This window comes from Carcharodon carcharias, chromosome 10 (genome assembly GCF_017639515.1).
Source record: "Carcharodon carcharias isolate sCarCar2 chromosome 10, sCarCar2.pri, whole genome shotgun sequence".
In the NCBI taxonomy this organism is placed as follows: Eukaryota; Metazoa; Chordata; class Chondrichthyes; order Lamniformes; family Lamnidae; genus Carcharodon; species Carcharodon carcharias.
Window position 1 is genome coordinate 140,700,450 of NC_054476.1, and position 26,928 is coordinate 140,727,377.

The 26,928-nt window shown below is 43.4% G+C and overlaps 2 protein-coding genes across 7 annotated transcripts in view; one reads left to right on the plus strand and one right to left on the minus strand.

Annotated features, from left to right (window-relative positions):
* The window catches only part of smyd4 (SET and MYND domain containing 4), a 38,080-nt gene extending 16,382 nt beyond the window's left edge, over window positions 1-21,698 (plus strand). For 4 of the 6 annotated variants that reach the window (XR_005944241.1, XM_041197854.1, XM_041197856.1 and 1 more), the window contains one exon: window positions 21,265-21,698. Coding sequence is in view for 4 of the 6 variants with exons in the window: in XM_041197854.1 (XP_041053788.1) it covers window positions 21,265-21,415 (151 nt within the window). In the remaining 2 variants the exon portion in view is untranslated. Of the gene's footprint in view, window positions 1-21,189 lie in introns of all 6 variants that reach the window. The other 2 variants (XR_005944242.1, XM_041197857.1) reach the window with 1 other exon arrangement.
* Window positions 21,699-21,851: 153 nt separating this feature from the next.
* The window catches only part of LOC121283365 (kinesin-like protein KIF12), a 193,874-nt gene continuing 188,797 nt past the window's right edge, over window positions 21,852-26,928 (minus strand). The window contains exons 16-18 of the mRNA XM_041197859.1: window positions 23,676-23,767; window positions 22,461-22,628; window positions 21,852-22,057 (exon numbers count right to left, since the gene is read on the minus strand). Of these exons, the coding sequence (XP_041053793.1) occupies window positions 22,475-22,628; window positions 23,676-23,767 (246 nt within the window). The 3' untranslated portion in view covers window positions 21,852-22,057; window positions 22,461-22,474. The remainder of the gene's footprint in view (window positions 22,058-22,460; window positions 22,629-23,675; window positions 23,768-26,928) is intronic.

Below are 26,928 nucleotides of genomic sequence, written 5' to 3' on the forward strand. Positions count from 1 at the left end.
CCACTTCAAAACGCCTGCTTTTACACCTAACCCTTTGATGATTTAACCATGCAGTCTGACTGTCATCAGTTTAATTAGTCACACACACGCACAAACATACACACTGTCCCCACAAGCCTGCTTCACAGTATCCCACAGTAATATTGGAAAAAAGATTTTCTTTACACCCCCATCCTCATGGAAAAATGAACTGTCATAATTCTAAAAGATGGTTTCATTTTCTCAACCCGTTTCACATTACTTGCTATACTTATCTATATATACAAAACTATTACATTACCAGGTACATGCATTAACGTGACAATATACACAATTATACACAAGTCCTTTGTATCATTTCATTCCATTGTCATTTCAGGCCATTGTCCATGTTTCAAATGTCCAATTCCCTTTGAACTTCAAACTCTTGACAACGCACCTGCAATTAAATTTTCTTATCCAGCCATATATATAATTTGTAAATTAAACGGTTGCAGTAATAAACTCCATCTGAATAGTCTGGCATTCTGGTTTTGAAACTTCCCCAGAATTTTAAAAGATTGTGGTCTGTATAAATCATTGTTTCTGAAGAATTGCTTGCAACATAAACCTCGAAATGCTGCAATGCTAACACCAGACCTAGAATCTTATTTTGGATGGTTAAGTATCTTTTCTGATGCACATTCAGCTTCCCTGAAAAATATCCTACCGGCTTTTCAATTCCTGTTTCACCTTCTCGTAACAACACAGCGCCAACACCTACATCACTTGCTTAAACTGCCAATTAAATTGCTTTGCATAATTAGGCATTGCCAAAACTGGTGTAGCAGTCAACACAACTTTTAAACTGTCAAATGCATTCTGACACTCCTGTGTCCATTGAAATTTCTTGTTCTGTTTTAGTAGAATATGTAACTTGTGCTTTCACAAATCCATTCTTAGCCAAGTTCACTACCAAATTACCTTCTTGAAATCATCAAATAGTCCTTTTAGATGTTGTAAATGCTCCTCTCACATTTGACTGAAAACTACCTAGTTGTCAATATAAACTGAGAAGAGTGTCCTGCTATCAGCATTGTGGTGAAGCAGTCTGGGAAGATGGTCCTGCAGTCAGCATCACAGTGAAGCAGTCTGGGAAGAGTGACCTGCAGTCAGCATTGCGGTGAAGCGGTCTGGGAAGAGTGTCCTGCAGTCAGCATCACGGTGAAGCGGTCTGGGAAGAGTGTCCTGCAGTCAGCATCACGGTGAAGCAGTCTGGGAAGAGTGTCCTGCAGTCAGCATCGTCGTGAAGCAGTCTGGGAAGAGTGTCCTGCAGTCAGTTCTTGTTGACAATAACAAAAGTGACATCACAAGACAGCGCGAGAGAGCAGCAGAGAGATCAGAACCAGTGTGAGTGTGGGGAAGCTTCAAAAAGTGACGTCAGCACAAAGGTGAGAGCTGATTGGTGAGTAACGGGTAAGTGTTTTTCTCCAGTTTTCCTCCAGTTTAAAATAGATTAAACTAAGGAAAGGTAAGAGTTCTAGTTTTTATTTAAAGTACATAAATAATTTAATGTTTTTTTACTGTATTTAACTTAAAGTAAGGGTGTTTTTTTTCAACCAGAGGCATGGCAGCACAGCACAGGTGTTATATACCACCTGCAACAAGTAGGAAATCCTAGACGCTCCTTGCGCTCTGACTGACCACATGTGCAGGAAGTGCCACCAGCTGCAGATACTTGAGCTCCGAGTTTCAAAGCTTGAGTGGCAGCTGGAGTCACTGAGGTGCATCCGTGAGGCTGAGAGTTTCGTGGATAGCACGTTTTTAGATGTGGTCATCCCACAGCTTACGGAAGTGCAGACAGAGAGAGAATGGGTGACCATCAGTCAGAAGAAAGGTGGCAGGCCGGTAGTCAGGAAATCCCCAGGGTGCATCTCGCTTGAGAACCGTTTTTCTGTGTTGGAAAATGGTGAGAGTGACAGTTCCTCTGGGGAGTGCAGCCACGCTCATGGCACTGTGAGTGGCTCTGCTGCACAGAGTGGGAGGAAAAAGAGGGGAAGAGCAACAATGGTAGGAGACTCGACAGAAAGGGGAACAGACAGGTGTTTCTGCGGCCGTAGACGTGGCTCCAGGATGGGATGTTGCCTCCCTGGTGCCAGGGTCTAGGATGTCACTGAATGGCTGCGGGGCATTCTAAATGGGGAGGGCAAACAGACAGAGATCGTGTTACATATTGGTACCAACAACATAGGTAGAAAGAGGGATGAGGTCCTGCAAGCAGAATTTGGGGAGCTAGGAAGCAGATTAAAAAACAGGACCTCAAAGGTAGTAATCTCTGGATTACTTCCGGTGCCACGTGCTAGTCAATATAGAAATAGGAGTTTAGTCCAGATGAATGCGTGGCTGGAGAGATGGTGCAGGAGGGAGGGCTTTAGGTTCCTGGGACATTGGGACCGTTTCCGGGGGTGTTGGGACCTGTACAAGGCAGACAGGTTGCACCAGAACCAGAATGGGACCAACATCCTTGCAGGGAGGTTTGCTAGCAATGTTGGGGAGGGTTTAAACTAACTTGGCAGGGGGTGGGATCCTGAGAGGAGGTTCAGCAGGTGGAGATACACAGCCCAAATTAGAAGAGAGCAAGTGAGTCTGGAAGGCATAGAAATTATAGGCCAGTTAAGGCACAAGGGAGTTTGGCAAGGTTGGATGGTATTTATTTTAATGCAAGGAGTCTGACGAATAAGGTAGATGAGTTGAGGGCACAAATTAACACATGGAAGTATGATGTCATTACTGTCACAGAGACATTGTTGAGAGAGGGGTAGGATTGGCAGCTTAATATTCCAGGATATAGGGTCTTCAGGCGAGACAGGGAAGGAGATTAAAGAGGACGGTGTATTGCAATATTGATCAAGGAATCAATTACAGCAGTAAGGAGGGGTGACACCCTAGAAGGCTCCTCAAATGAAGCTAAATGGGTAGAACGTAAAAACAAAAAAGGTGCTATCACATTGCTGGGGGTCTACTATAGGCCCCCAAATAGTCAGAGAGAGAAATAGAAGAGCAGATATATAGGCAAATTTCAGAGAAGTGTAAAAATAATAGGGTAGTGATAGTGGGGGATTTCAACTTCCCCAACATTAACTGGGTTGGTCATGGTGTGATGTGTTTAGAGGGAGCGGAATTCTTAAAATGCATCCAGGAGAACTTTTTAAGCCAATAAGTAGAAAGTCCTACAAGAGAGGGCGCGGTCTTGTACTTAATTTTAGGGAATGAAGCCGGGCAAGCGGTAGAGGTATCAGTGGGGAAGCATTTTGCAGATACATTAACTGTGTTCCTCTCCACAGATGCTGCCAGACCTGCTGAGTTTTTCCAGGTATTTTTATTTTTGTTTTGTACTTCCAGCATCTACAGTTTTTTGCTTTTCAAAATAAGCTGTCTGGTATAACTGCTTTATTCACAGATCGCCCTGCTGTAACTCTACTAATTTCACTGAGCTAAACATCTCGGCCTCACTCTCTCCCACCTTCTGTTTCTGAACAATCTTTTCAAAGACAGATCCAGCTAACTGGACATCAGCATCCTTCCCGCCTTTAAGGCTCTTCCTCTTCCTGTTTCAACTTGTGAGTCTCTCATCTCGTTACTATACAATCTGGAAACAATCCAGGATGATCTTTCTGCAACATCCCTGTTGATTGTGGCTCCACAGACTGCTCAACTACAGTAGGCATCACCAACATCTGTGACCCAGCAATATCATTTCCTAGGATAAATTGAACCCCTGCAATGGGCAATTTTTCCACTACCTTAACAATCACCTCTCCTGTTTTCAACCTACCTTGAATTTACCTTACACAATGGAATATGTTTAGTATCTCCATGAATTCCACTAATTAATACTCTTTCCTGCAATACCCCATCTGGACAATAAATAGCACTATCCCATAACATTAAGGACTGACTAGCCCCAATGTCCTTTAAAATTTTGATATATTTGCCTGCTCCACCTTGTGCACATGGATAGACTTTCCCTTCACATATAAAATCTTCAAACGTCTCTGTAATCTGCCCTTCAACATTCCGTTGGGTAGGGTATGAACACTTTTTCACTTCTTTAACTATTACCTGTCCCTTCTTTTCCACTTGCACAAAAGCTATTGGCTTGTCTTGCCCCAAAGTCTCAGAGCCGACAACACCCTTACTCACAGCACTTTAAATTCCCCCAAAAGAATTATTTCCCCAAGAGCTGCTTATGTTATCCCTACCTTTAATGCCCATATCCAAAAGTCAAAATTACTTTGTTTTACTCTGTCAAACTCAGTATAAGTTTGCCCAGGCTGTTTTCTCATATTCCTAAATTTCTGCCTGTATGCCTCAGGAACCAACTCATATGCACTCAGACTAGCCTTTTTTACTGCATCATATTCTCAGATACTGCTCCTGACAATGATGCATAAACCTCATGAACTCTACCAACCAACCTTCTCTATAAAAACAATGTCCAGATTTCTTATGGCCATTTCATATGCTTAGCTATCTTCTCAAATGAAATAAAGAATGCCTCTACATCTGTCTCAAACTTTGGGAGAGTTTGTACAAATTTTCAACATCTCCTCACTGGGTTCTGGCCTGGAAATAAGTTCTTCCCCAATTTCTAGTACCTTTAGTTTTAACTGTCAGCCTTTTAAGCTGGTATTTTCTTTCTCCTTTTCTCTTTCCTCCCTTGTCAACTTCTCCATTTCCAATTCACTTTCCTGTCTCCTTTCTCGCTCCTGCTTTTCTGTTTGCTCCCTTTGAAATGTTCATTCTCTTTCCTTTTCCTCCCTTTCCATTTTTCTTTTCCTTTTGCCTCCAGTTCAAGTTAATTCATTTGCAACTGAACTTGAGCCAATTCAGGTGACTCGCCCTTTGGAGAACGTGGTCTCTCTGGTATCGCTTCCAATTTCAAATGCTGCACTGTTACTTCAACTGTGTCTGCTTTCCTCGCCCCTGCGGTTAATCTTAACCGCAACTTATCCACCAATTCTGCTAACTGAGCCTTAGCTACTTTTTGTAAACCAGTCAGGGTAACATCTTCCACTTCCAGAAAAATCTTAGCAATTGCTAAAGCCGTGTTTACAGTCTAACCACTTTAAAATCCCTCAACACCAACTCCTGAGCTCAGTGTTCTTCTCACCCTCGTAGATATGATATTTTCTTTATACTGTTTTGAGTTTTGTAAGCATGGGCTGATTGGGTACATACAGTACCTTGTCCGCTGTGAACAGCAGAAGGGCCATGCTGTTTGATACGATCCACCAGCCTTTGGGACATAAGGCCTACATACCTAGTATCACACTGGCACTGAAATTCATAAAGCAATTACTCATTTGTGTGATAGGCAGAACATCTTTTTGGTTTGACAGCAGCATCCTGTTAGTGGTGAATACCATTTGCGTTGCTACTGCATAGTGGCAGCGTGAAACAGCTAGCTTTACCTGTTGCTCAATTTTTTTAGATACTTTGCCCTTCCAGGATAATCTAAGGTAGACTGGGCAATTTTCAGGGCCAGAAGTGAGGGCCTTAGGCTTGCACGATATACAGCGTGAAATGACCTGACCAGGGTAGCCATTATCCCACAGGATGTCTTTGACACGCCCTATTTCAGCATCAAACTTGCATGGTGAGCAAATGGCTTGGGCCCTATTTACAAGGTTGCCAATAGCGAGTGGAACTGTAAGAATCCCAATGCGTATGTTGACTAATGAAGGTAGGCTTGCGATAGACTGTGGTAGAGAACCCACTGGTAGACTTCTCAATTAGTATGTCAAGGAAAGGGAGTTCATTTGACTGCTGCATTTCAAAGGTGAATTTGAGCACAGGGTGGAGCACATTAAGACATGTAAGGAAATTATTACACGCTGCTACAGATTTAAATATAGCAAAAGTTATCATCCACGTATTGGAAATGTGCAAGTGGTAGGATGTTCGGTGTAATTCCATCAAAGACATGTTTCTCATGGAACCCAACAAAGATGTTTGAGAGAGCTGGGCCAAGAGGGGATCCCATGGCAACACCATCTATTTGGACATATATGGTGTTGATAAAGCTGAATTCAACTGTGCAAGCTGCCACGTTCATAAGCTCAATGAATACTGATTCATGCAATGGTGGTGGGCCTAGATCACCATGATATAGTGCTGCAGCACAAATATCTATGGCTTCCTTAAGTGGAATATTGGTGAATAGGCTAACAATGTCAAATGAGCACATGGACACAGCATTGCTATCGATATGCAAGTCCTGTATGGTCTTCACAAATATGAAGGAATCCTTCATCTTGTATCTGGAAAACTTGTTCAAAACCAGTTGTAACAATTCACCCAACCATTTGGCCAATTCATGCTGTGCAGAACCAGTTTGTGTGTGTGGGCAGCCCGTACATACATGGATGCAGCGAGCCATGAGGACAAACCCTATCATATATATCACGCGGTAGCTCATCGCTCTTACACAAGTCCAGCAAGCGTTTTTTTAGTTAAGCAGCAGGTCCAATGGATACCAATTTGGACCAGTCATTAAGGATGGTGAGCATTTTGTTGAGATAGCCACACTTGTTAAGGATGACTATTCCCATCCCTTTGTCAGGTTTACTGATGTGTATGTCCGGGTTTGTCTTAAGGCCTCACATGCATTGCATGTGAAAGTTTGGAATCCCACAATATATGTGTGCTAAATCAGCTAGGCACACTTTCAAGGATTCAGCGTCTTCAGTGGATACTGGTTTGTGACAAGATAGTTGGGAGTAGAGGAGTTCGAAATCAGCAAATACCTCTTCCCGAGTAATTTGGGATGAAGGCACACAAAAATTGAAACTATGCGCAAGAGCAAACTCCTCACTTTGAGAGTGCATGGTTAGAAATTTGTTGTGCTTAGTGATGTTATTAATTGCATTGCCAAACCGCTTCTGCTTAAGTGAGTTTATTGTAAGGACTATGAAGAAAAATTCTAATGGGAGGACCCACCATCTGTGGTTAACTAAAGAAGTTAAGGAAAGCCTCAAACTTAAGGAAAAAGCATATAATTGCACAAAGATGAGTGACAGGTCAGATGATTGGTCTGAATATAAAGAACAGTAGAGAATGAATAAAAGGTTAATCAGGAGAAAGAAATTAGAGTATGAGAGGAAGCTAGCAAGAAATATAAAAATGGATAGCAAGAATTTCTACAGGTGTTTAAAAGGAAAAGAGTGAGTGAGTGTCGGCTCTCTAGAGAGTGACAGTGGGGAGTTAACAGTAGATAATAAGGAAATGGCGGATGAAATTAACAAATATTTTGCTTCTGTCTTCACTATGGAGGATACAAAAAACATTCCAGTAATGGCTGCAAATCAGGAGATGGAGGGGAGAGAGGAACTTGGTGAAATTACAATCACTAGGAAAGAGCTTCTGCGTAAGCTGATGGGGCTGCAGGCTGACAATTCTCTGAGTGTCATAGAGTTTACAGCACGGAAAGAGGCCATTTGGCACATCGTGTCTGTGCCGGTCATCAAGCACCTGTCTACTCTAATCCCATTTTCCAGTATTTAGCCCATAGCCCTGTATGCTATGGTGTTTCAAGTGTTCATCTAAATACTTCTTAAATGTTGGGAGGGTTCCAGCCTCTACCGCCCTTTCAGGCAGTGTGTTCCAGATTCCAACCACCCTCTGGGTGAAAAAGGTTTTCCTCAAATCCCCTCTAAACCTCCTGCCCCTTAGCTTAAATCTATGCCCCCTGGTTATTGACCTCTCCACTAAGGGGAAAAGTTTCTTCCTATCTACCCTATCTATGCCCCTCATAATTTTGTGTACCTCTATCAGGTCCCCCCTCAGCCTTCTCTGCTCTAAGGAAAACAACCCCAGCCTATCCAGTCTCTCTTCATAGCTGAAATGCTCCAGCCCAGACAACATCCTGGTGAATCTCCTCTGCACCCTCTCTAGTGCAATCACATCCTATAGTGTGATGACCAGAATTGCACACAGTACTCCAGCTGTGGCCTAACTAGCGTTTTATACAGCTCCATCATAACTTCCCTGCTCTTGTATTCAATGCCTCAACTAATAAAGGCAAGTATCCCATATGCCTTCTTAACTGCCTTATCTACCTGTGCTGCTGCCTTCAAGGATCTATGGACATGCACACCAAAGTCCCTCTGATTCTCTGTATATCCTAGGATCCTACCATTCATCGTGTACTCCCTTGCCTTGTTAGAGCTCCCAAAATGCATCACCTCTCACTTCTCAGGATTAAATTCCATTCGCCACTACTCTGCCCATCTATATCATCCTGTAATCTAAGGCTTTCCTCCTCACTCTTTACCAAGCCATCAATTTTCGTGTCATCTGCGAATTTACTGCAATTCATACTCCTACATTCATGTCTGGATCATTAATGTACGTTAATTAATTAATCATTAATGGGTCCAGATGGGCTTCATTCTAGGGTCTTAAAAGAGGTGGCTAAAGTAGGTGCAATGGTGTTAATTTTCCAGAATTCTCTAGATTCTGGAAAGGTTCCATCAGATTGGAAAGTAGCAAATATAACCCCTCTATTCAAGAAGGGAGGGAGACAGAAAACAGGAAACTATAGGCCAGTTAGCTTGATGTCTATTGTGGGGAAGTTATTAGAATTGATCATTAAGGAGGTTATTGCTGGGCACTTAGAAGAGCTCAAAATAATCGGGAAGAGTCAGCATGGTTTTGTGAAAGGAAAATCATGTTTAATCAATTTATTGGAGTTCTTTGAAGGAGTAACATGCGCTGTGGATAAAGAGGAGCCTGTAGATGTGTTGTACTTGGATTTCCATAAGGCTTTTGATAAGGTGCCACATCAAAGGCTATTGCAGAAAATAAAAGCTCATGGTGTAGGGGGTAACATTAACAAAGATAGATTGGCTGGCTGGCAGAAAACAGGGTGCATGCATAAATGAATTACAGAGTCCTTACAGTGCAGAAGGAGGCCACTCGGCCCATCAAGTCTGCTCTGCTTCTCATGAAAGCATTCCACCTAGTCCCACTCCCCTATCTTATCCTCATAACCTTGCACATTCTTTCCTTTCAGATAGCAATCCAATTCCCTTTTGAATGCCTCGATTGAACCTGCATCCATCACCCTCTCAGAAGTTCGTTCCAACTAAATTTTTTAAATTAAACATGATTTCTCTTTCACAAAACCATGCTGACTCTTCCCAATTATCTTGAGTTTTTCTAAGTGTCCAGCTATAACCTCCTTAATGATCGATTCTAACACCTTCATGATAGATGTCAAGCTAACTGGCCTAGGGTGAAAAATATTTTCCTTACATCACATTTACTCCTTTTGCCAATTATTTTGAATCTGCACCCTTTAGTTCTTGCTGCTGTCTTGAGTGGGAACAGTTTTCACTGATTACCCTGTCCATACCCCTCAGGATCCTGAAAACCTCTATCAAATCTCCTCTCAGCCTTCTTTTCTCCAAGGAAATCAGCACCAACCTTTCCAACCTATCCTCATGGCCACTGTTCTTTATCCCTGGAATCATTCTCATGAATCTCGTCTGTACTCTCTCCAATTTCTTCACATCCTTCCTAAAGTATGTTACTCAGAACTGGACACAGTGCTGCAGATGAGTCCTAATTAGTGTCTTACACAAGTTCAGCATGACCTCCTGTTACAACCACAGCTGATGTAAATGCTGAACAAGTCAGATCTCAGATTGAAATCTGCCTCGGCTGATTATAATGTTTTTTTAAGTACTGTAGAGATGAGAGGGAAAGCTACTGAACACAGAAGCCCAGGCCTCTTTTATCTTTGAGACTCTTTTGAAATGCAACAGCTACAAATCAATTTCAAAACTTATCCCCAAATGCTAATTTCAGATCTACTCTGTTTCCTTGTAAGTTAACACCCACCATAAGGCCTCATTACAAAATACAAGAAGATAACACCTTTAGTCTTTCATCCCTGAGATTCTACAGACAATCTGACTCAAGCAACCTCACCTTTAATTAACCCTGGACACACAGACACAGCTTACCCTTACCTACACAGAATATAGACATAAACACAGAAATACAAAAATATACACATACCATCACACCTCCCCGCAAGGCAAGAATGAAACGTCATATTTCTAAAGACATTTTCTTAACCCAGTTCTTATAAAACACCATGTTTATCTATGCAAATACTATCCCAATATAATGTACATGCAACAAAAATGAAAATATACATAACTTTGGCAAGAATAAAGTTCACTCCAGTCCATTTTTAAATTTCGACACTCAAGTCCTTTTGAATTCGAGCTCTTGACAACACATCAGCAATAATATTCTCCCGTCCAGCCACATGTATAATTTTAAAATTGAATGGTTGTAACAATTAACTCTGTTGGAACAGTCTGGTGTTTTTATCCCGAAATTTCAAAGTCAGTGTGCACAATTGTCTCTGAAGAGTTGCTTGCAACATACGCTTCAAAATGCTGCAGAGCCAGAACCAAACTTAAAGTCTCCCTTTCCACAGTTGAATATTTATTTTGATGCACATTCAACTTTCATGAAAAATAACTCACTGGCCTCTCAGTTCCTATTCCGTCTCCCTGCAGCAAAACAACCCCAATTCTTATATCAGGAGCGTTAAAAGCTGTATTGATTACCGCACCTGTTCTAGCAACACCTGATTATACGAAACGATTCAAAAAGGCTGTTGAAACTAGTGACATAAGAGTTGGATTTGTTTTGCTGCAGGGAGATGGAATAGGAACTGAGAGGCCAGTGAGTTATTTTTTACGAAAGTTGAATGTGCATCAAAATAAATATTCAACTGTGGAAAGGGAGACTTTAAGTTTGGTTCAGGCTCTGCAGCATTTTGAAGTGTATATTGAACTTGAGCCAATTTCACCGGATTTAGTCTATAGGATGTTGCGTTATTGAAACAGAATCCCCCACGTTAAAATCATGCGTAGCTAAAGTTGTTCTCCCTGGCCTATTCTCACAAATTGACTTAAGTAACTGCAACAGCTTTCGTAAGTGACTTTGATGATTCTCTGTAAGGTAACTTAGTATTGCATTTGAACTCTTAAGAACTTTCTCATTTTCCAGTTTAATCAGAGGACGGTCAATTTCAGAATTTTTAATTTTTGTTTCACCCTCTGAAAATACTGACAAATTCCTTTCTCTCCCTTCCTCCTTTAACTACAGTTACTAGCACTTCCTTCTGGCTATCCTCCCTGTTAAAGTAACGATTTAGCATGTTCACATGGGACATACGCTGACTTTTTCTCCTATCTAGAGTACTTACTACATAGTTCACATCGTTCAGTTTCTTTTCAATCTTGTAAGGTCCACTAACCTTGCTTTCAACGGCTTGCCTGAGACCGGCAACAACACCTGTACCTTCTCTCTAGCCACAAAGCTCTGAGCATTTGCCCTTTTACTTGCGTTTGCTTTCATTACTTGCTGAGATACTTTTAAATGTTCCCTGGCTCACTCACATGCCTTGGTTAACCTTTGTCTAAAATTTTTGCTACATACTCCAGGAGAGTAGTTTCAGAACTCCGGTTCACTAATTTCTCCTGAATCAATTTTGAGCGATTCCCTTACTTTGTGACCATAAATCAACTCGAAAGGCTGAACCCTGTTGACTCATTAGGGGCATCCTTAATAGCAGGCAACAAGAATGGAATCCCTTGATCCCAGTCATATGGGTAGTCTTGGCCATAAGCTCTGATCATGTTTTTAACATTTAACGCCAAAGCTTTGAGATTCAGGGTGATAGGCAGATGACTGAACTGCTTTATCTCCAGACTGCTCATTACTTCTTTAAACAGCTAGGACGTGAAATTTGAACCCTAATCAGATTGTATTTCTTTTGGCGATCCATATCTCATATAGAATTTAATTAATTCTTCTACAGTCGCCTTTGCTGTGATTTTCCTCAAAGGTATTGCTTCTGGAAATCTCATAGCCACATCCATGAATATCAGTAAATACTGATTCCCACTCTTAGTTTTAGGGAGGGGACTTACACAGTCAAACAGGACGCTGTTAAAAGGTTCCTCAAACACTGGAATAGGAATTAAAGGTGCAGGTTTAATCACTGCTTAAGGTTTTCCTACCACTTGCATGTGTAGAATGTCTGTCAGAATTTAACTACATCTTTATGTAGTCCAGGCACTAGAAATGTTTTTGAATTTTAGCTTGGGTTTTCCTAACTCCCAAATGTCCAGCCATTGGGATTTCATGAACCATCCTTAAAATTTTATTCTGATATCCAGTTGGAATTAATACCTGGTGGATTATGGCCCACTTCTCATTTGCAGGGACTTGAGGCAGTCTCCATTTTCTCATGAATACATTGTCCTTGAGGTGATGACACTCCTGAATATGTTCTGCCTCACTTTCAGAATAAGCTGTTTGGTACAGCTCTTTTAATTCTAGATCCTTCTGCTGTAAATCCACTAAATTTGATGGGCTAAACACCTCAGTCTCATTCTCTCTAATCTTCTCCGGGGCTAACTTTTTAAAAAATTGACCCAGTCAACTGAGGTTTGGCATCCTCCCATTTTCTTGTAGATTCTTCCTATTTTGTCTAGTTTTGTGTGTCTGTGATCTTGTCACCACACAGTCTGGAAACAGCCCAGGATGCTCTTTTTGTAAAGCCTCTGTAGATTGTGTTTGAAAGGGTTCTCCTACCACTCCAGGGGTAGTCAATATTTGAGACCCAACAATATCATTTCCTAAAATGAACTGAACTCTGACAATGGGCAATTTCTCTACCACTCCAACAATTACTTCCCCTGTTTGCAAATCACTTTTTAACCCCACCCTGTACAATAGTACAGGCTTGAATTTACCATGTATTCCTCCAATTGTACAATTTCTCCTGCAATAATCCATCTGGGCAGCAGATGGCACTAACCCATAATGTTAGAGACTGACTTGCAGCAGTGTCTCAAAATTCTGATGAGCTCCCCAGAATCACAGAATGTTACGGCACAGGAGGAAGCTATTCGGCCCATCGTGTCTGCATCGGCTCTCCAAATGAGCATTATGACCTAGTGCCATTGCCCTGCATTTTCCCCATACCCCTGCACATTGTTTCTATCCAAATAATCATCTAAAATCCTCTTGACTGCCTCGATTGAACCTGCCTCCACCACACTTCCAGGCAGTACATTCCAGGCCCAAACCACTTGTTGTGTGAAAAAGTTTTTTCTCATGTCACATTTGCTTCTTTTGCAAATCACTGTAAATCTGTGCCCTCTCATTCTTGACCCTTTTATGAGCAGGAACAGCTTCTCCCTATCCACTCTGTCCAGCCCCCTCATGATTTTGAACATCTCTATCAAATCTCCTCTTAGCCTTTGTCTCTCCAAGGAGAACAGTCCCAACCTCTCTAATCTATCTTCGTAACTGAAGTTTCTCATCCTTGGAACCATTCTTGTAAACCTTATTTGCACTCTCTCCAATGTGTTCACATCCTTCCTATAATGTGGTGCCCAGAACAGTACACAATACTCCAGCTGAGGTCTTAACGAGTGTCTTATATAAATTCAGCATAACCTCCTTGCTCTTGTGCTCTATGCCCTATTAACAAAGCCCAGGATACTATATACTTTTATTAACTGCTCTCTCCACCTGCCCTGCCACCTTCAATGATCTATGCACATATACACCCAGGTCTTTCTGCACCCTTCTTGTTTCGAAATACAAGGAAATACATCCCCCTTCACACATAAAATCCTTGAACACCTCTGTAACCTGTCTCTCAGAATTTCACTGGGTAGGCTGGGAACACATTCCTACCTCTCTGGCTAATTCTGACTTCTCTTCACACATGTACGAATGCTACCAGTTTGCCTCTAACTTGGGATTCCAAGCCCAAAGCATTTTTACTTACAAAATCCTTCTGAGTTCCTATCACTGCAATCCACTTCCTATTTAATTTCCAGCAATTCAACCTTGGGTGTCCAGCCCTTTTGCAATGATAACAAATTATTTTCCTCACTTCACCTTTTGATTCTACTTTTCCATTTTTAGTGGCCTGGTGTCCTTCAGTCTGCTCTTTACTACTAGCACTTTCCCATCACTAGGCTTTCCATATCTCCAATTTCCTTTCTGACCTCCTTATAATCCTTTTCCCACATTATTTGTCTATGTGAGATATAAGTATCAGCCAAAACTTGCTGCTCCCCGAATCTTTGATATTCAAGTTCATCTAAGTAAGTCTTAATGGTTACTCGAATACTATTTTGGAATTATTCCATAATTATGATTTCCCTCAAATTCTCAAAAGTTTTTTCTAATTTCAGTGATTGAAACCATTGACCCCACAGCATTTATTTTTCTCTGGCAAATTCTACAAACGTCTGATTAGATTTCTTTCTTATGGTCCTAAGCTTTAAATGATAAGCTTCAGGGGCAGGTTCGTAGCCTTTTTAACCACTTCATAGTCTGCAGATTGCTCTTCTGACAAAATAGCGTACACATCCATAGCTGTACCTGACAAAACACTTTGTAACATTAAAGTCCAAGCATCTTTTGGCCAACTCAGCTTCATAGCTATCTTTTCAAATGAGGTGATCTTTTAACTCATCCTCTAAAAATCTTCGTTTAGTGCCTAAATTTTCAGTTAAATCAAATTCCAATGGTGAATCAGAATCATCCTCTGACACACTCTCTCTTCTTTCTTCCTTTAACCTAAGCTTGTCCTTAGCCAGTTCGTGCTGTCTGAGCTCTTTCTCTCTTGGAAACTCAAGATCAAACCTTTGCATTTCCATTTTGTTTTGCTCTTTCTCTTTCTTGCTCCTCTTTTTCCCATTCAAGATTTTTCTTTTCTCTTTCTCTCTTTTTCTTCCAATTCAAATCTTTTCACCTTTCTTTCTCATTCTTTTTCCTTCAATTCAAGCCTTTGCCCTTCTCTATCTCTTTCTATCTCAAACTGCTTTATTTGGTTCCCTCATCCAAATCATTGATATATATTGTGAATGGCTGGGGCCCAAGCACTGATCCCTGCGGTACCCCACTAGTCACCGGCTGCCACTCGGAAAAAATTCCCATTCATTCCTACTCTTTGTTTCCTGTCTGCTAACCAATTCTCAATCCATGTCAATATATTACCACCAGTCCCATGTGCTTTAATTTTACACACTAACCTCTTATGTGGGACTTTATCAAAAGCTTTCCGAAAATCCAAATACACCACATCCACTGGCTCTCTCTTACTATCCTGCTGGTTCCATCTTCAAAAGCTCCAGTAGGTTTGTCAAACATGATTTCCCTTTCATAAATCCAAATTGACTTTGTCTAATCCTGTTGATATTTTCTAAGTGTCTTGTTATCACATCCTTTATAATAGACTCTAGCATTTTCCCTATTACTGATGTTAGGCTAACCGACCTGTAATTTGCTGTATTCTCCCTCCCTCCTTTTTTAAATAGTGGGGTTACATATCCCACCCTCCAATCTGCCAGGACTGTTCCAGAATCTACAGAATTTTGGAAGATGACAACCAACACATCCACTATTTCCACGGCCACCTTCCTTAGTACCCTGGGATGTAGATTATCAGGCCCTGGGATTTATCGGCTTTCAGTCCCATTCATTTCTCCAGCAATGTTGTTTTAGTAATACTAATACAATTCATCCTTCTCACCAGAGCCTTGGTTCCCTAGCATTTCTGGGAAGTTATTTGTGTCTTCCTCCATGAAGACAGAACTAAAGTAGTTGTTTAATTGCTCTGCCATTTCTTTGTTTCCTATTATAAATTCTCCCATTTCAGACTGTAAGGGACCAATATTTGCCTTCATTAATCTTTTTCTGTTTACATATAGAAACTTTTACAGTCTGCTTTTATGTTCCTTGCAATAAAACTATCGTTTTGGCAGCAGCCCTTACAGCTTCTTAATCATAAAATCCAGGAAATATTACCCAAACTGAGAAATTGCTTTCCCTTTAAACAGAAGTACAATCCACGACTTCCCAGAAGAACTCCATGCTGATGTGGTTTTTCCAAAGGGAGATTTAAAACAATATGTTTCTCAGGATAAATATTCTCCTGGCCCAAAGCTGAGTTGCTTTCTTTAATTAAAAGATTTTCAGTTTTTCGGCACACTCCAAAACACCAGAGCTGGCTTCAGTGGGACTCCCCCCACCCACTGCAACTCACTACAGCTGAAACCCCGTTTTAATAAACACTTGTTCACCCCTTTCATCTTAGTTCCCGGTGTCTTTAAATATCTCTCTGAAAACTCAGGTCCCCAAATATCAAAACCTTTCCTGTTCCTATTTTATCTCTGTTTCGGGTCAATAAAATTTAAAACACCTGCCCCTGTTTACTCACAAATCTGTAAAATACAAATGTTCTTTTTTACCTTTGAGGCTCCTTTGAAATGCAACAGCTACAAATCAATATCAAAACTTATCCCCAAATGTTAATTTCAGATCTACTCTGTTTCCTTGTAAGTTAACACCCACCATAAGGCCTCATTACAAAATACAAGAAGATAACACCTTTAGTCTTTCATCCCTGAGATTCTACAGACAATCTGCAATCTTCAGTGACCTATGTCTATATACAATGAGGTCCCTCTTTTTCTGCACCTCCTTTAGGTTCTCTCCCTTTATTTATACTCTCTCTCCATATTTTTCCTGTCAAAATGAATCACTTCATACTTTTCTGCACTGAACTTCATCTGCCACTTGTCTGCCCAATCCACCAAACATGTCTATGTCCTTTTGAAGTTCAAGATTATCCCCATCACAGTTGACAACGTTTCCAATCTTCGTATCATCTGCAAATTTTGAAATCATGCCCTACACACCACAGTCTAGGTCATTAATATATATCAGGAAGAACAAGGGTCCCAACACTGACCCCTGGGGAACCCCACAACAAACCTTCCTCCAATCAGAAAAATAACCATTTATCACTACTCTCTGTTTCCTGTCACTCAGCCAATTCCTTATTCAAGTGCCTACTTTCCCTTTTATTCCATGAACTAGAATTTTGCTCACAAGTCTGTTGTGTGGTTATTTATCAAATGCCTTTTCAAAATCCACATATACCACATCAACCTTAATACCTTCTCTGTTACCTCCGCAAAAAACTCCCAGCAAGTTATTTAAACATGATTTTCCCTTAATGAATCCATGCTGGCTTTCCTTAATTATCCTGCACTTGTCTAAGTGACTGTTGACTTTGTCCCAATCTATAGTTTCCAGTAGTTTCCCTACCACTGAAGTCAAACTGACTGGTTTGTAGTTGCTGGCTTTATCCTTGCACCTCTTTTTGAACAAGGTCATAACATTCTCAATTCTCTAGTCCTCTGGCACCATCTCTGTATCTAAGGAAGACTGGAAGATTATCACCAGTGTTTCAGCAATTTCTACTCTTACTTCCCTCAGTGTCCTTGGATGCATTTCATCTGGTCCTGGTATCTTATCAATTTTAAGTAAAGATAGCCTTTCTAATACATCCATCTTTTCAATTGTAAGTTCTTCTAGTGTATGAGTTACCTCAGCCTGGGTAGCATCTTCTTCCTTTGTAAAGACAGATGCAAAGTACTCGTTTAATACCTCCGCTACTTCTCGTGCCTCCACATGCAAGTCCCCTTTTTTTATCCCTAATTGGCCCAACCCTCTTTCACCACTCTTATTATTTACATGCTTATAGAAGACCTTGGGATCCCCTTTTGTGTAAGCTGCCAGCCTCTTTTCATGCTCTCTCCTTGCTTTTCTTATTTTTTCATTTCCCCTCTGGTTCTTCAGCCTGATTCTCCATTGTATTTTCTACCTGACATCTGTCATATGTGCACTTCTTCCTTTTCATCTGCACCTCGATCTCCAGGGTGCTCTGGATTTATTTGTCCTACCTTTCCCCTTCAATGGAATATACCTTGACATTGCCTGCAATACCTTTTTCTTAGAAGGTGGCCCATTATTCAGCCGCTGTCTTTTCTGCCAACATTTGACTCTAACTCACTTGACTCAGATGCATTCTCATCCCATCAAAGTTGGCTTTCCCCCCGTTAATTATCCCTGCTCTGGATTGTTCCTTGTCCTTCTCCATGGCCAGCCTAAACCTTATGATTTAATGGTCACTGTCCCCTAAATGCTTTCCCACTGTTACTTGATCCACTTGGGCCAACTCATTCCCTAGAAACAGGCCCGATAATGGCTGCCCTCTCACTGGACCAGAAACATGCTGCTGCAGAAAATGATCTTGAACACACTCCAGGAACTCTCGCCCCTCTTGTCCCTTTGCACTATTCCCATCCCAGTCTATATTTGGATAATTGAAGTCTCCCATTATAATTACTCTATAATTCTTACACCTCTCTGTAATTTCTTTGCAAATTTGTTTCTCCACATCCCTTCCACTAGTTAGTGGTCCAAATACTACACCAATCAATGTTATGGCACATTTTTCATTCCTTATCTCTAGCCCTTGACCCCTCTGGAACATCCTCTCTCTCCAGTAACTTGCACCCCAGAATACTTAATGCCCAGTCCTGCCCTTCTTTGAGCCAGGTCTCTGTTATAGCAATGATATCATAATTCCATTTGCCAACCTGTGCCTGTAGTTCACCAGTCTTATTAACCACACTCCGTGCATTCACGTACATGCACATTAATCTTAATTTAGACCTTTTATCATTCCCCCTTGCTCTGACCCCATCTAATGACTTACTATAGCCTACTCTAATTCTATCAAACTCTCATATCCTCCTTATCAGTTAATACTTCTCTACTTCCCACTGCCAGTTTTTCTCCTCTCCTCTCTGAATTGCCCTTCAGGTTCCTTTCCCCTGCCAATCTAGTTTAAACCCTCCCCAAAAGCACTAGCAAACTTCCCCACAAGGACATTAGTCCCAATCCTGTTAAGGTGTAACCTGTCCTTCCTGTACAGGTCCCACCTGCTCCAGAACCAGTCCCAATGCCTCAGAAATCTAAAACCCTCCCCCCTGCTCTATTTCTCAATCCACATGTTGAACTGCTCAATCTCCCTATTCTTATGCTCACTAGCACATGGCACTGGGAGTAATCCTGAGATTACTGCTCTTGAGGTCCTGCTTCTCAATTTCCTTCCTAACTCCGTAAAATCTGCTTCCAGGACCTCGTCCCTTTTCCTACTTGTGTCATTGGTCCCAATGTGGAACATGACCTCTGGCTGCTTGCCCTCCCCCAAAAGAATGCCCTGTAGCCGCTCTGTGACATCCTTGACCCTGGCACCAGGGGTGCAACATACCATCCTGGACTCATGCCTATGGTCACAGAAATGCCTGCCTGCTCCTCTAACTATGGAATCCCCTACCACTATAGCACTTCCACTCTTCCACCTCCCCTCCTGTGCAGCTGAGCCACCCATGGTGCCACAAATCTGGCTCTTACTATAGTCCCCAGAGGAACCATCTCACCCACCAGTATCCAAAATGGAAAAGTGGTTAGAGAGTGACATAGCCTCAAGGGATTCCTGCACTACCTGCATGTTTCTCTTAGGTACTCTGGAGATCACCCATTCCCCTTCTGCCTGTGTACTTAGCTGTGGTGTGACCACCTCTCTAAATGTGTTATCCACATAATCCTCAGCCTTGTGGATGCACCACAGTGACTCCAGCCGCTGCTCAAGTTCCGCAACCCGGAGTTCGAGTTTCTGCAGCTGCTGACCGTTCCTGCAGATGTAGTCAACGAGGAAACTTTGTGCCTGCTCAATTTCCCACATTCCCCAGGATGCATATTCCATATGGCTGAGCTGCACTGACATACTTTGAACTTTATATAAAGTGGTTACTCCAGAATGGTTTAATATAATGAGTCACTGTCACTCACCAATCGTCTCCCCTGTGCTGAGTCTGGAAAGGCCAATGTTTACCAACCAATCAACTCATGGGACTCCTGTGACGTCACTTTTCGGTTTTATCTGTAAACTCCTGGCTCACTCTGCTGCTTTAAGCTCTCTGACCTCTCCAGTTAATTACCAGTTACTCATTAACCTACTCCTGCTGCTGCCCCAAAGCGGAAAGCAAATGCTGGAGGCTGGAAAAGAGTAGGAGGAAGGAGCACCTCTTCCCCCACTTCACCAAACTCCCAACTCAGAAAGCTCTACTTCTTGCAATAAACCTCACCTGAAGTACCATTTTCCCTTAGGCACAGAATTTCCACTTTGAATCAAATTCCCAAGTAGTCACTCTGTCTCCGTCTCCCTTGCTAACCGTGCCCTTTACTAACCCAAATGGGGCTTTGTCTGATTGGCAGGATGTGACAAGTGGAGTCCTGCAGGGGTCTGTGCTGGGGCCTCAACTTTTTACAATTTATATTAATGTCTTAGACAAGGGGAGCAGATGACACAAAGATAGGAATGTGTTGTGAAGAGGACATGAGAAGGTTGCAGATGGATATAGATAGGTTGAGTGAGTGGGCAAAAATCTGGCAAATAGAGTATAATATGGGAAAATGTTAAGTTCACTTTGGAGGAAAATTAAAAAAGCAGAGTATTACTTAAATGGAGAACAACTGCAGAATTCCGAAGTGCAGAGGGATCTAGGTGTTCTCATGCGTGAATCACAAATAGTTAGTATGCAGGTACAGCAAGTAATTAAGAAGGCTAATGGAATGCTATCCTTTATTACAAGTGCAGTTGAACATAAAAGTAAGAATGTTATGCTTCAGTTATACAGGGCATTGGTGAGACCGCACCTCAAATACTGTGTGCAGTTTTAGTTTCCTTATTTAAGGAAGGATGTAAATGAACTGGAGGCGGTTCACTAGATTGGTACCTGGAACGAGCAGGTTGTCTTATGAGGAAAGGTTAGACAGACTGGGCTCGTTTCCACTAGAGTTTAGAAGAGTGAGGGGTGACTTAATTGAAGTATTCAAGATCCTGAATGGCTTTGACAAGGTGGACGCGAAAATGATGTTTCCTCTTGTGGGTGAGACCAGAACTAAGGGGGCACTGTTTTAAAATTAGGGATTGTGCCTTAAGGGCAGAGATGAGGAGAAATTTTTTTCTCTCAGAGGTTGTGCGACTTTGGAATTCTCTGCCTCAGAAGGTGGTGGAAGTGGGGTCATTGAATATTTTTAAGGCAGAGGTAGATAGATTCTTGTTAGGCAAGGGAATCAAAGGTTATCGGGGATAGATGGGAATGTGGAATTCAAACACAAGAAGATCAGCCACAATCTTATTGAATAGCAGAGCAAGCTCGAGGGGCTGAATGGTCCACCCTTCCTATTTTGCAGGTAGGCGGTCAGACCTGATATCCCACCACAGTTTCCTGTCTGCCTGGCCTGACTGTTCCTTCCTGTCATTTTTAGACATGTTATGGATGAAGCATTGAGTGTTATTGAACAGGCTGAGTGCCTTCTCTCCCTGCACTGTGGAGCTGAACATGAGATGATGATCGAGTTGAGTGAAATGAAGTCCTGCCTGCAGACCCTGCCCAGCCAGTTTCCTGTGTCTCCCTAACACTCAGCATGTTACAAAGAGTGACTGGATCATCAACTAAGCAACCAATGTGTTCAACCATCTATGGATCACAACACTGGGCACATGGGAAATCCAAGGAGACTCCACTAGACAGGATTCACCCAGCCAAGGGAAGCTTGTCATCCACATTCGACAGAGCCGCAAATGAACCTGGCACAGCTGGCTCCTCACAGTAAGGGGCTTCCTGATGTTTGTAGAAATGCAATGAGCTGTTCAGTTTCATGAAATAACTGGGAATGATAAAGATCACAATGGGAATCTACGCATGTGTGCAGAGTAAGTGTCTGCTTGTGTTGGCATCTATGTGCACTGTTTCATTGTGTGTGCACACTCTCGGAGTGTGTGTGTACCTGTAATCTTTCTCGGACTGTGTGCACATACGCATGGTCTCTGGAGGGAACAAATCCAGCCCGACAATATTAAGAAGATTTTTATTCAACAAACAGATGGACAGATAGACATGTCACTGTAAAAAAATTCAATGATAGACTCATCCTTTCAGGTAAAGTAATCCTTTGGTTATTATGGTAACAGCTGGTCACAGCTCACTTAGATTTTTGGTGGTTGTATTTCCTTCCTGTGAAGGTGTGTCCTCGTACAGTGAACAGCTGAATGGGTTACCTGCAGCAAGAGAGAAAGCATTCAGAGTAAAGCTTCCTTCACACTGTCTCCATCAAACACTCCCAGGACAGGTACAGCACACGGTTGGATATAGGGTAAATCTCCCTCTGCACTGTCCCCATCAAACACTCCCAGGACAGGTACAGCACGGGGTTAGATACAGAGTAAAGCTCCCTCTACACTGTCCCCATCAAACACTCCCAGTCTCAATGGGCCTTAGTGTCCCACAGCTGGAGGGAGGGGAAGGACGGGTCTTTGCTGAGGCCTGGTTGATATAGCCGCCCTTGGTAAGTTTGCGAGCTTGTGGAATGTACGTGAGGTGAGTGTGCCAGCCACACATGGCGAGTCCGTGGCGTGAGTGCGTATTTGGTAAAGTTGCACCAATAAATTGTCCAAAACTGACCTGTTGACCGATTGTTACTGCTTAGGAGGATGGTCAGGGGTTGTGGGCAGCGGAGGGGCAGAGGGCACCACACTGTTGTAGGATGCAGGGAGAAGGTCATGTGGCAGGAGCTTCTTGTCATCGTGACGCTGGTGTTGATCCATTAAGCGACCAATCTGAGAGTGACTTCTGAACATGATGCAAAGAGGGAGAGAATCAGTAAATGGGACCAGTGAGAGCTGCCTTCCCAAGCTGGCTCACTGAGGACAGGGCAGATTATTCACTCACAGTCAGTGCCTAGCACAGTGTCCTGGAGCACAGGGACAAGAGGCAGCCTTTCAACTCTCAAGCCAGTTAAGTAGCATTATATAGAACATACAGCCCAGAAAAAAGCCTTTCGGTGTACCTGGTCTGAGCTGCTGTTTATACTCCTGCAATTCCATCCCCCTCATCTCAGTGTTCAGTTTTTCTTTCTATTTCCTTTTCTCTCATGTACTTGTCTGGTTTCCTTTTGAAAATGATCTGTACTTCCACTTAATTTTCTTGTCTTGGTTCCACATCTCTCTATTCTTACTCAACAAAAATCTATCAATCCTGGTTTTGAAACTTTCAATTAACCCTAGCCGCAGCGATTTTTTGGGGGAGAGAGTTCCAGATTTCCACTCCCCTTTGTGTGAAGAAGTGTTTCCTGACAATTTTTCCTGAAGGCCCTGGCTCGAATTTGATGATTCTGTCCCCATGTTCTGGCCTTCCCTCACCAGAGAGAATAGGGTCAACAGAAGGAAACCATCAACTCCTTTAATCACCTTGATTAGATCACCCCTTCATTTTCTACACTCGGGAATACAAGCCTGGTCTGTGCAGTCTGTCCTTGTCATTTAACCCTTTTAGCCCCATATTCTTGCACCCAATAATTTTTCAGTGATGCCAGTTGCTCAGCCTGTGCATGATGAATGCAGCCGGTGGGGGGAGGGAGGTAGAATTGGGGCCATGTGATGCCTCTCCCAGTGGAATATCCTGCTGACATTTACTGTCTAGATTCCCACATGAAGAAGGGACAAAGCAGCAGAGAACAGGGCAGATGGAGCCTGAACCCCAGTAAATGACAGCCCCCTGGGGAGAGGAGTAGGAGGGTAAACATGGCTGCATAGAAGGCGAGGCAGCTCTGACACCATGTCACATGGAGTTTAACACTCCTCCCTTGTAGTCCTTCACCCTAAAGTCCCCTCCCCTCACTTGTTCCTGTGATGCAGGGTCTGATCTGACTGCTGTTGATCCTGGTCCTCTTGGGAGCCACATCTGTTGGAGACTGGGAACACCTGACTGACCTGTAAGAGAGGGAACAGATGAAGTTATTATTTAATAGAGAGACACCCAGCTCTCTTCCTGGGAATGTGGACCAATACCATAGGAGGGGTGTGGTACTGCGCCCAAGCAGGAAGCACCCAGTCTCTGCTCGGACTGTGCTGAGGGGGCTGGTTGCAGGATGGGCTGTCACAGGCTCTGTGTTCCTTAGTTTCTGATGGATAGACTGCAGCGGGTGCCTGCCCCTCAGTTACTGTCCCAGCAATGAGACTAGTGCAGATTTCCAGAGCTAAATGGTCACTTGGCTGTAGTACCAGAGATGAGCTTATACACAGAGGGCTCAGGAGAAGAGGTGGGAAAGGGAATGCAGCTATAAACAGTCATCGAGACCCCCACCCCCACCGTGAGGCAAGAGTCCCAGTGACTGAGATCTGATTAGGGGCGGGGTGCCAAACCAGAGATACCCCAGTGAGGGAGGGGTCCTGGCAACCATTCTGCAACGAGTATGGTAAAATGGTGGTTATGTAAATCGGTAATCCTGAGGACTAATCCTGAGCTCTAATGATCTGGAGACATTAATTCCTACCATGGCAGCTGGGGAAGTTACACTCAATTAAATAAATAAATCTGGAATAAAAAGCTAGTATCAATAATGGTGACACTTTCTCAAGGGCTTTTAGGGATGGGTAACATGCTGGTCTAGTCACTGACACCCACAGCTCATGAATAATTGGAAAGAAAAGAAGATAAACCAAATTTTCAATCGTCTTAACAAGCCAGCAAATTTCTCCAGCAATTTCCAGTCCCTGGAATTATTAACAGCTCCTGGGAGGTGAGCTATATCTGGGTGATACCCTGTGACTGGATGTTTATAATGATCTGCTTTATGATGAATTGCCAGATTAAGCCATGTTTCTCGATCCATAGAATCTCAGAATATTACAGCACAGAAGGAGGCCATTTGGCCTGTCATGTCTGTGCTGGCTCTTTGAAAGAGCTATCCAATTAGTTCCATGCCCCTATTCTTTCCCTACAGCCCTGTAAATTTTTCATGTTTAACTATTTATCCAATTCCCTTTCAAGAGTTACTATTGAATCTGTTTCCACCACCCTTTCAAGTCAGCATGTTCCAGATCTCAACAACTCGCTGTGTAAAACGTTTTTCAACATGTCGCCTTTTGATCTTTGTCAATGATCTTAAATCTGTGCCCTCTGGTTACTGAACCTGCCAGTTACTGTGCCCTCTGGTTACTGAACCTGCCAGTTACTGTGCCCTCTGGTTACTGAACCTGCCAGTTACTGTGCCCTCTGGTTACTGAACCTGCCAGTTACTGTGCCCTCTGGTTACTGAACCTGCCAGTTACTGTGCCCTCTGGTTACTGAACCTGCCAGTTACTGTGCCCTCTGGTTACTGAACCTGCCAGTTACTGTGCCCTCTGGTTACTGAACCTGCCAGTTACTGTGCCCTCTGGTTACTGAACCTGCCAGTTACTGTGCCCTCTGGTTACTGAACCTGCCAGTTACTGTGCCCTCTGGTTACTGAACCTGCCAGTTACTGTGCCCTCTGGTTACTGAACCTGCCAGTTACTGTGCCCTCTGGTTACTGAACCTGCCAGTTACTGTGCCCTCTGGTTACTGAACCTGCCAGTTACTGTGCCCTCTGGTTACTGAACCTGCCAGTTACTGTGCCCTCTGGTTACTGAACCTGCCAGTTACTGTGCCCTCTGGTTACTGAACCTGCCAGTTACTGTGCCCTCTGGTTACTGAACCTGCCAGTTACTGTGCCCTCTGGTTACTGAACCTGCCAGTTACTGTGCCCTCTGGTTACTGAACCTGCCAGTTACTGTGCCCTCTGGTTACTGAACCTGCCAGTTACTGTGCCCTCTGGTTACTGAACCTGCCAGTTACTGTGCCCTCTGGTTACTGAACCTGCCAGTTACTGTGCCCTCTGGTTACTGAACCTGCCAGTTACTGTGCCCTCTGGTTACTGAACCTGCCAGTTACTGTGCCCTCTGGTTACTGAACCTGCCAGTTACTGTGCCCTCTGGTTACTGAACCTGCCAGTTACTGTGCCCTCTGGTTACTGAACCTGCCAGTTACTGTGCCCTCTGGTTACTGAACCTGCCAGTTACTGTGCCCTCTGGTTACTGAACCTGCCAGTTACTGTGCCCTCTGGTTACTGAACCTGCCAGTTACTGTGCCCTCTGGTTACTGAACCCGCCAGTTACTGTGCCCTCTGGTTACTGAACCCGCCAGTTACTGTGCCCTCTGGTTACTGAACCCGCCAGTTACTGTGCCCTCTGGTTACTGAACCCGCCAGTTACTGTGCCCTCTGGTTACTGAACCCGCCAGTTACTGTGCCCTCTGGTTACTGAACCCGCCAGTTACTGTGCCCTCTGGTTACTGAACCCGCCAGTTACTGTGCCCTCTGGTTACTGAACCCGCCAGTTACTGTGCCCTCTGGTTACTGAACCCGCCAGTTACTGTGCCCTCTGGTTACTGAACCCGCCAGTTACTGTGCCCTCTGGTTACTGAACCCGCCAGTTACTGTGCCCTCTGGTTACTGAACCCGCCAGTTACTGTGCCCTCTGGTTACTGAACCCGCCAGTTACTGTGCCCTCTGGTTACTGAACCCGCCAGTTACTGTGCCCTCTGGTTACTGAACCCGCCAGTTACTGTGCCCTCTGGTTACTGAACCCGCCAGTTACTGTGCCCTCTGGTTACTGAACCCGCCAGTTACTGTGCCCTCTGGTTACTGAACCCGCCAGTTACTGTGCCCTCTGGTTACTGAACCCGCCAGTTACTGTGCCCTCTGGTTACTGAACCCGCCAGTTACTGTGCCCTCTGGTTACTGAACCCGCCAGTTACTGTGCCCTCTGGTTACTGAACCCGCCAGTTACTGTGCCCTCTGGTTACTGAACCCGCCAGTTACTGTGCCCTCTGGTTACTGAACCCGCCAGTTACTGTGCCCTCTGGTTACTGAACCCGCCAGTTACTGTGCCCTCTGGTTACTGAACCCGCCAGTTACTGTGCCCTCTGGTTACTGAACCCGCCAGTTACTGTGCCCTCTGGTTACTGAACCCGCCAGTTACTGTGCCCTCTGGTTACTGAACCCGCCAGTTACTGTGCCCTCTGGTTACTGAACCCGCCAGTTACTGTGCCCTCTGGTTACTGAACCCGCCAG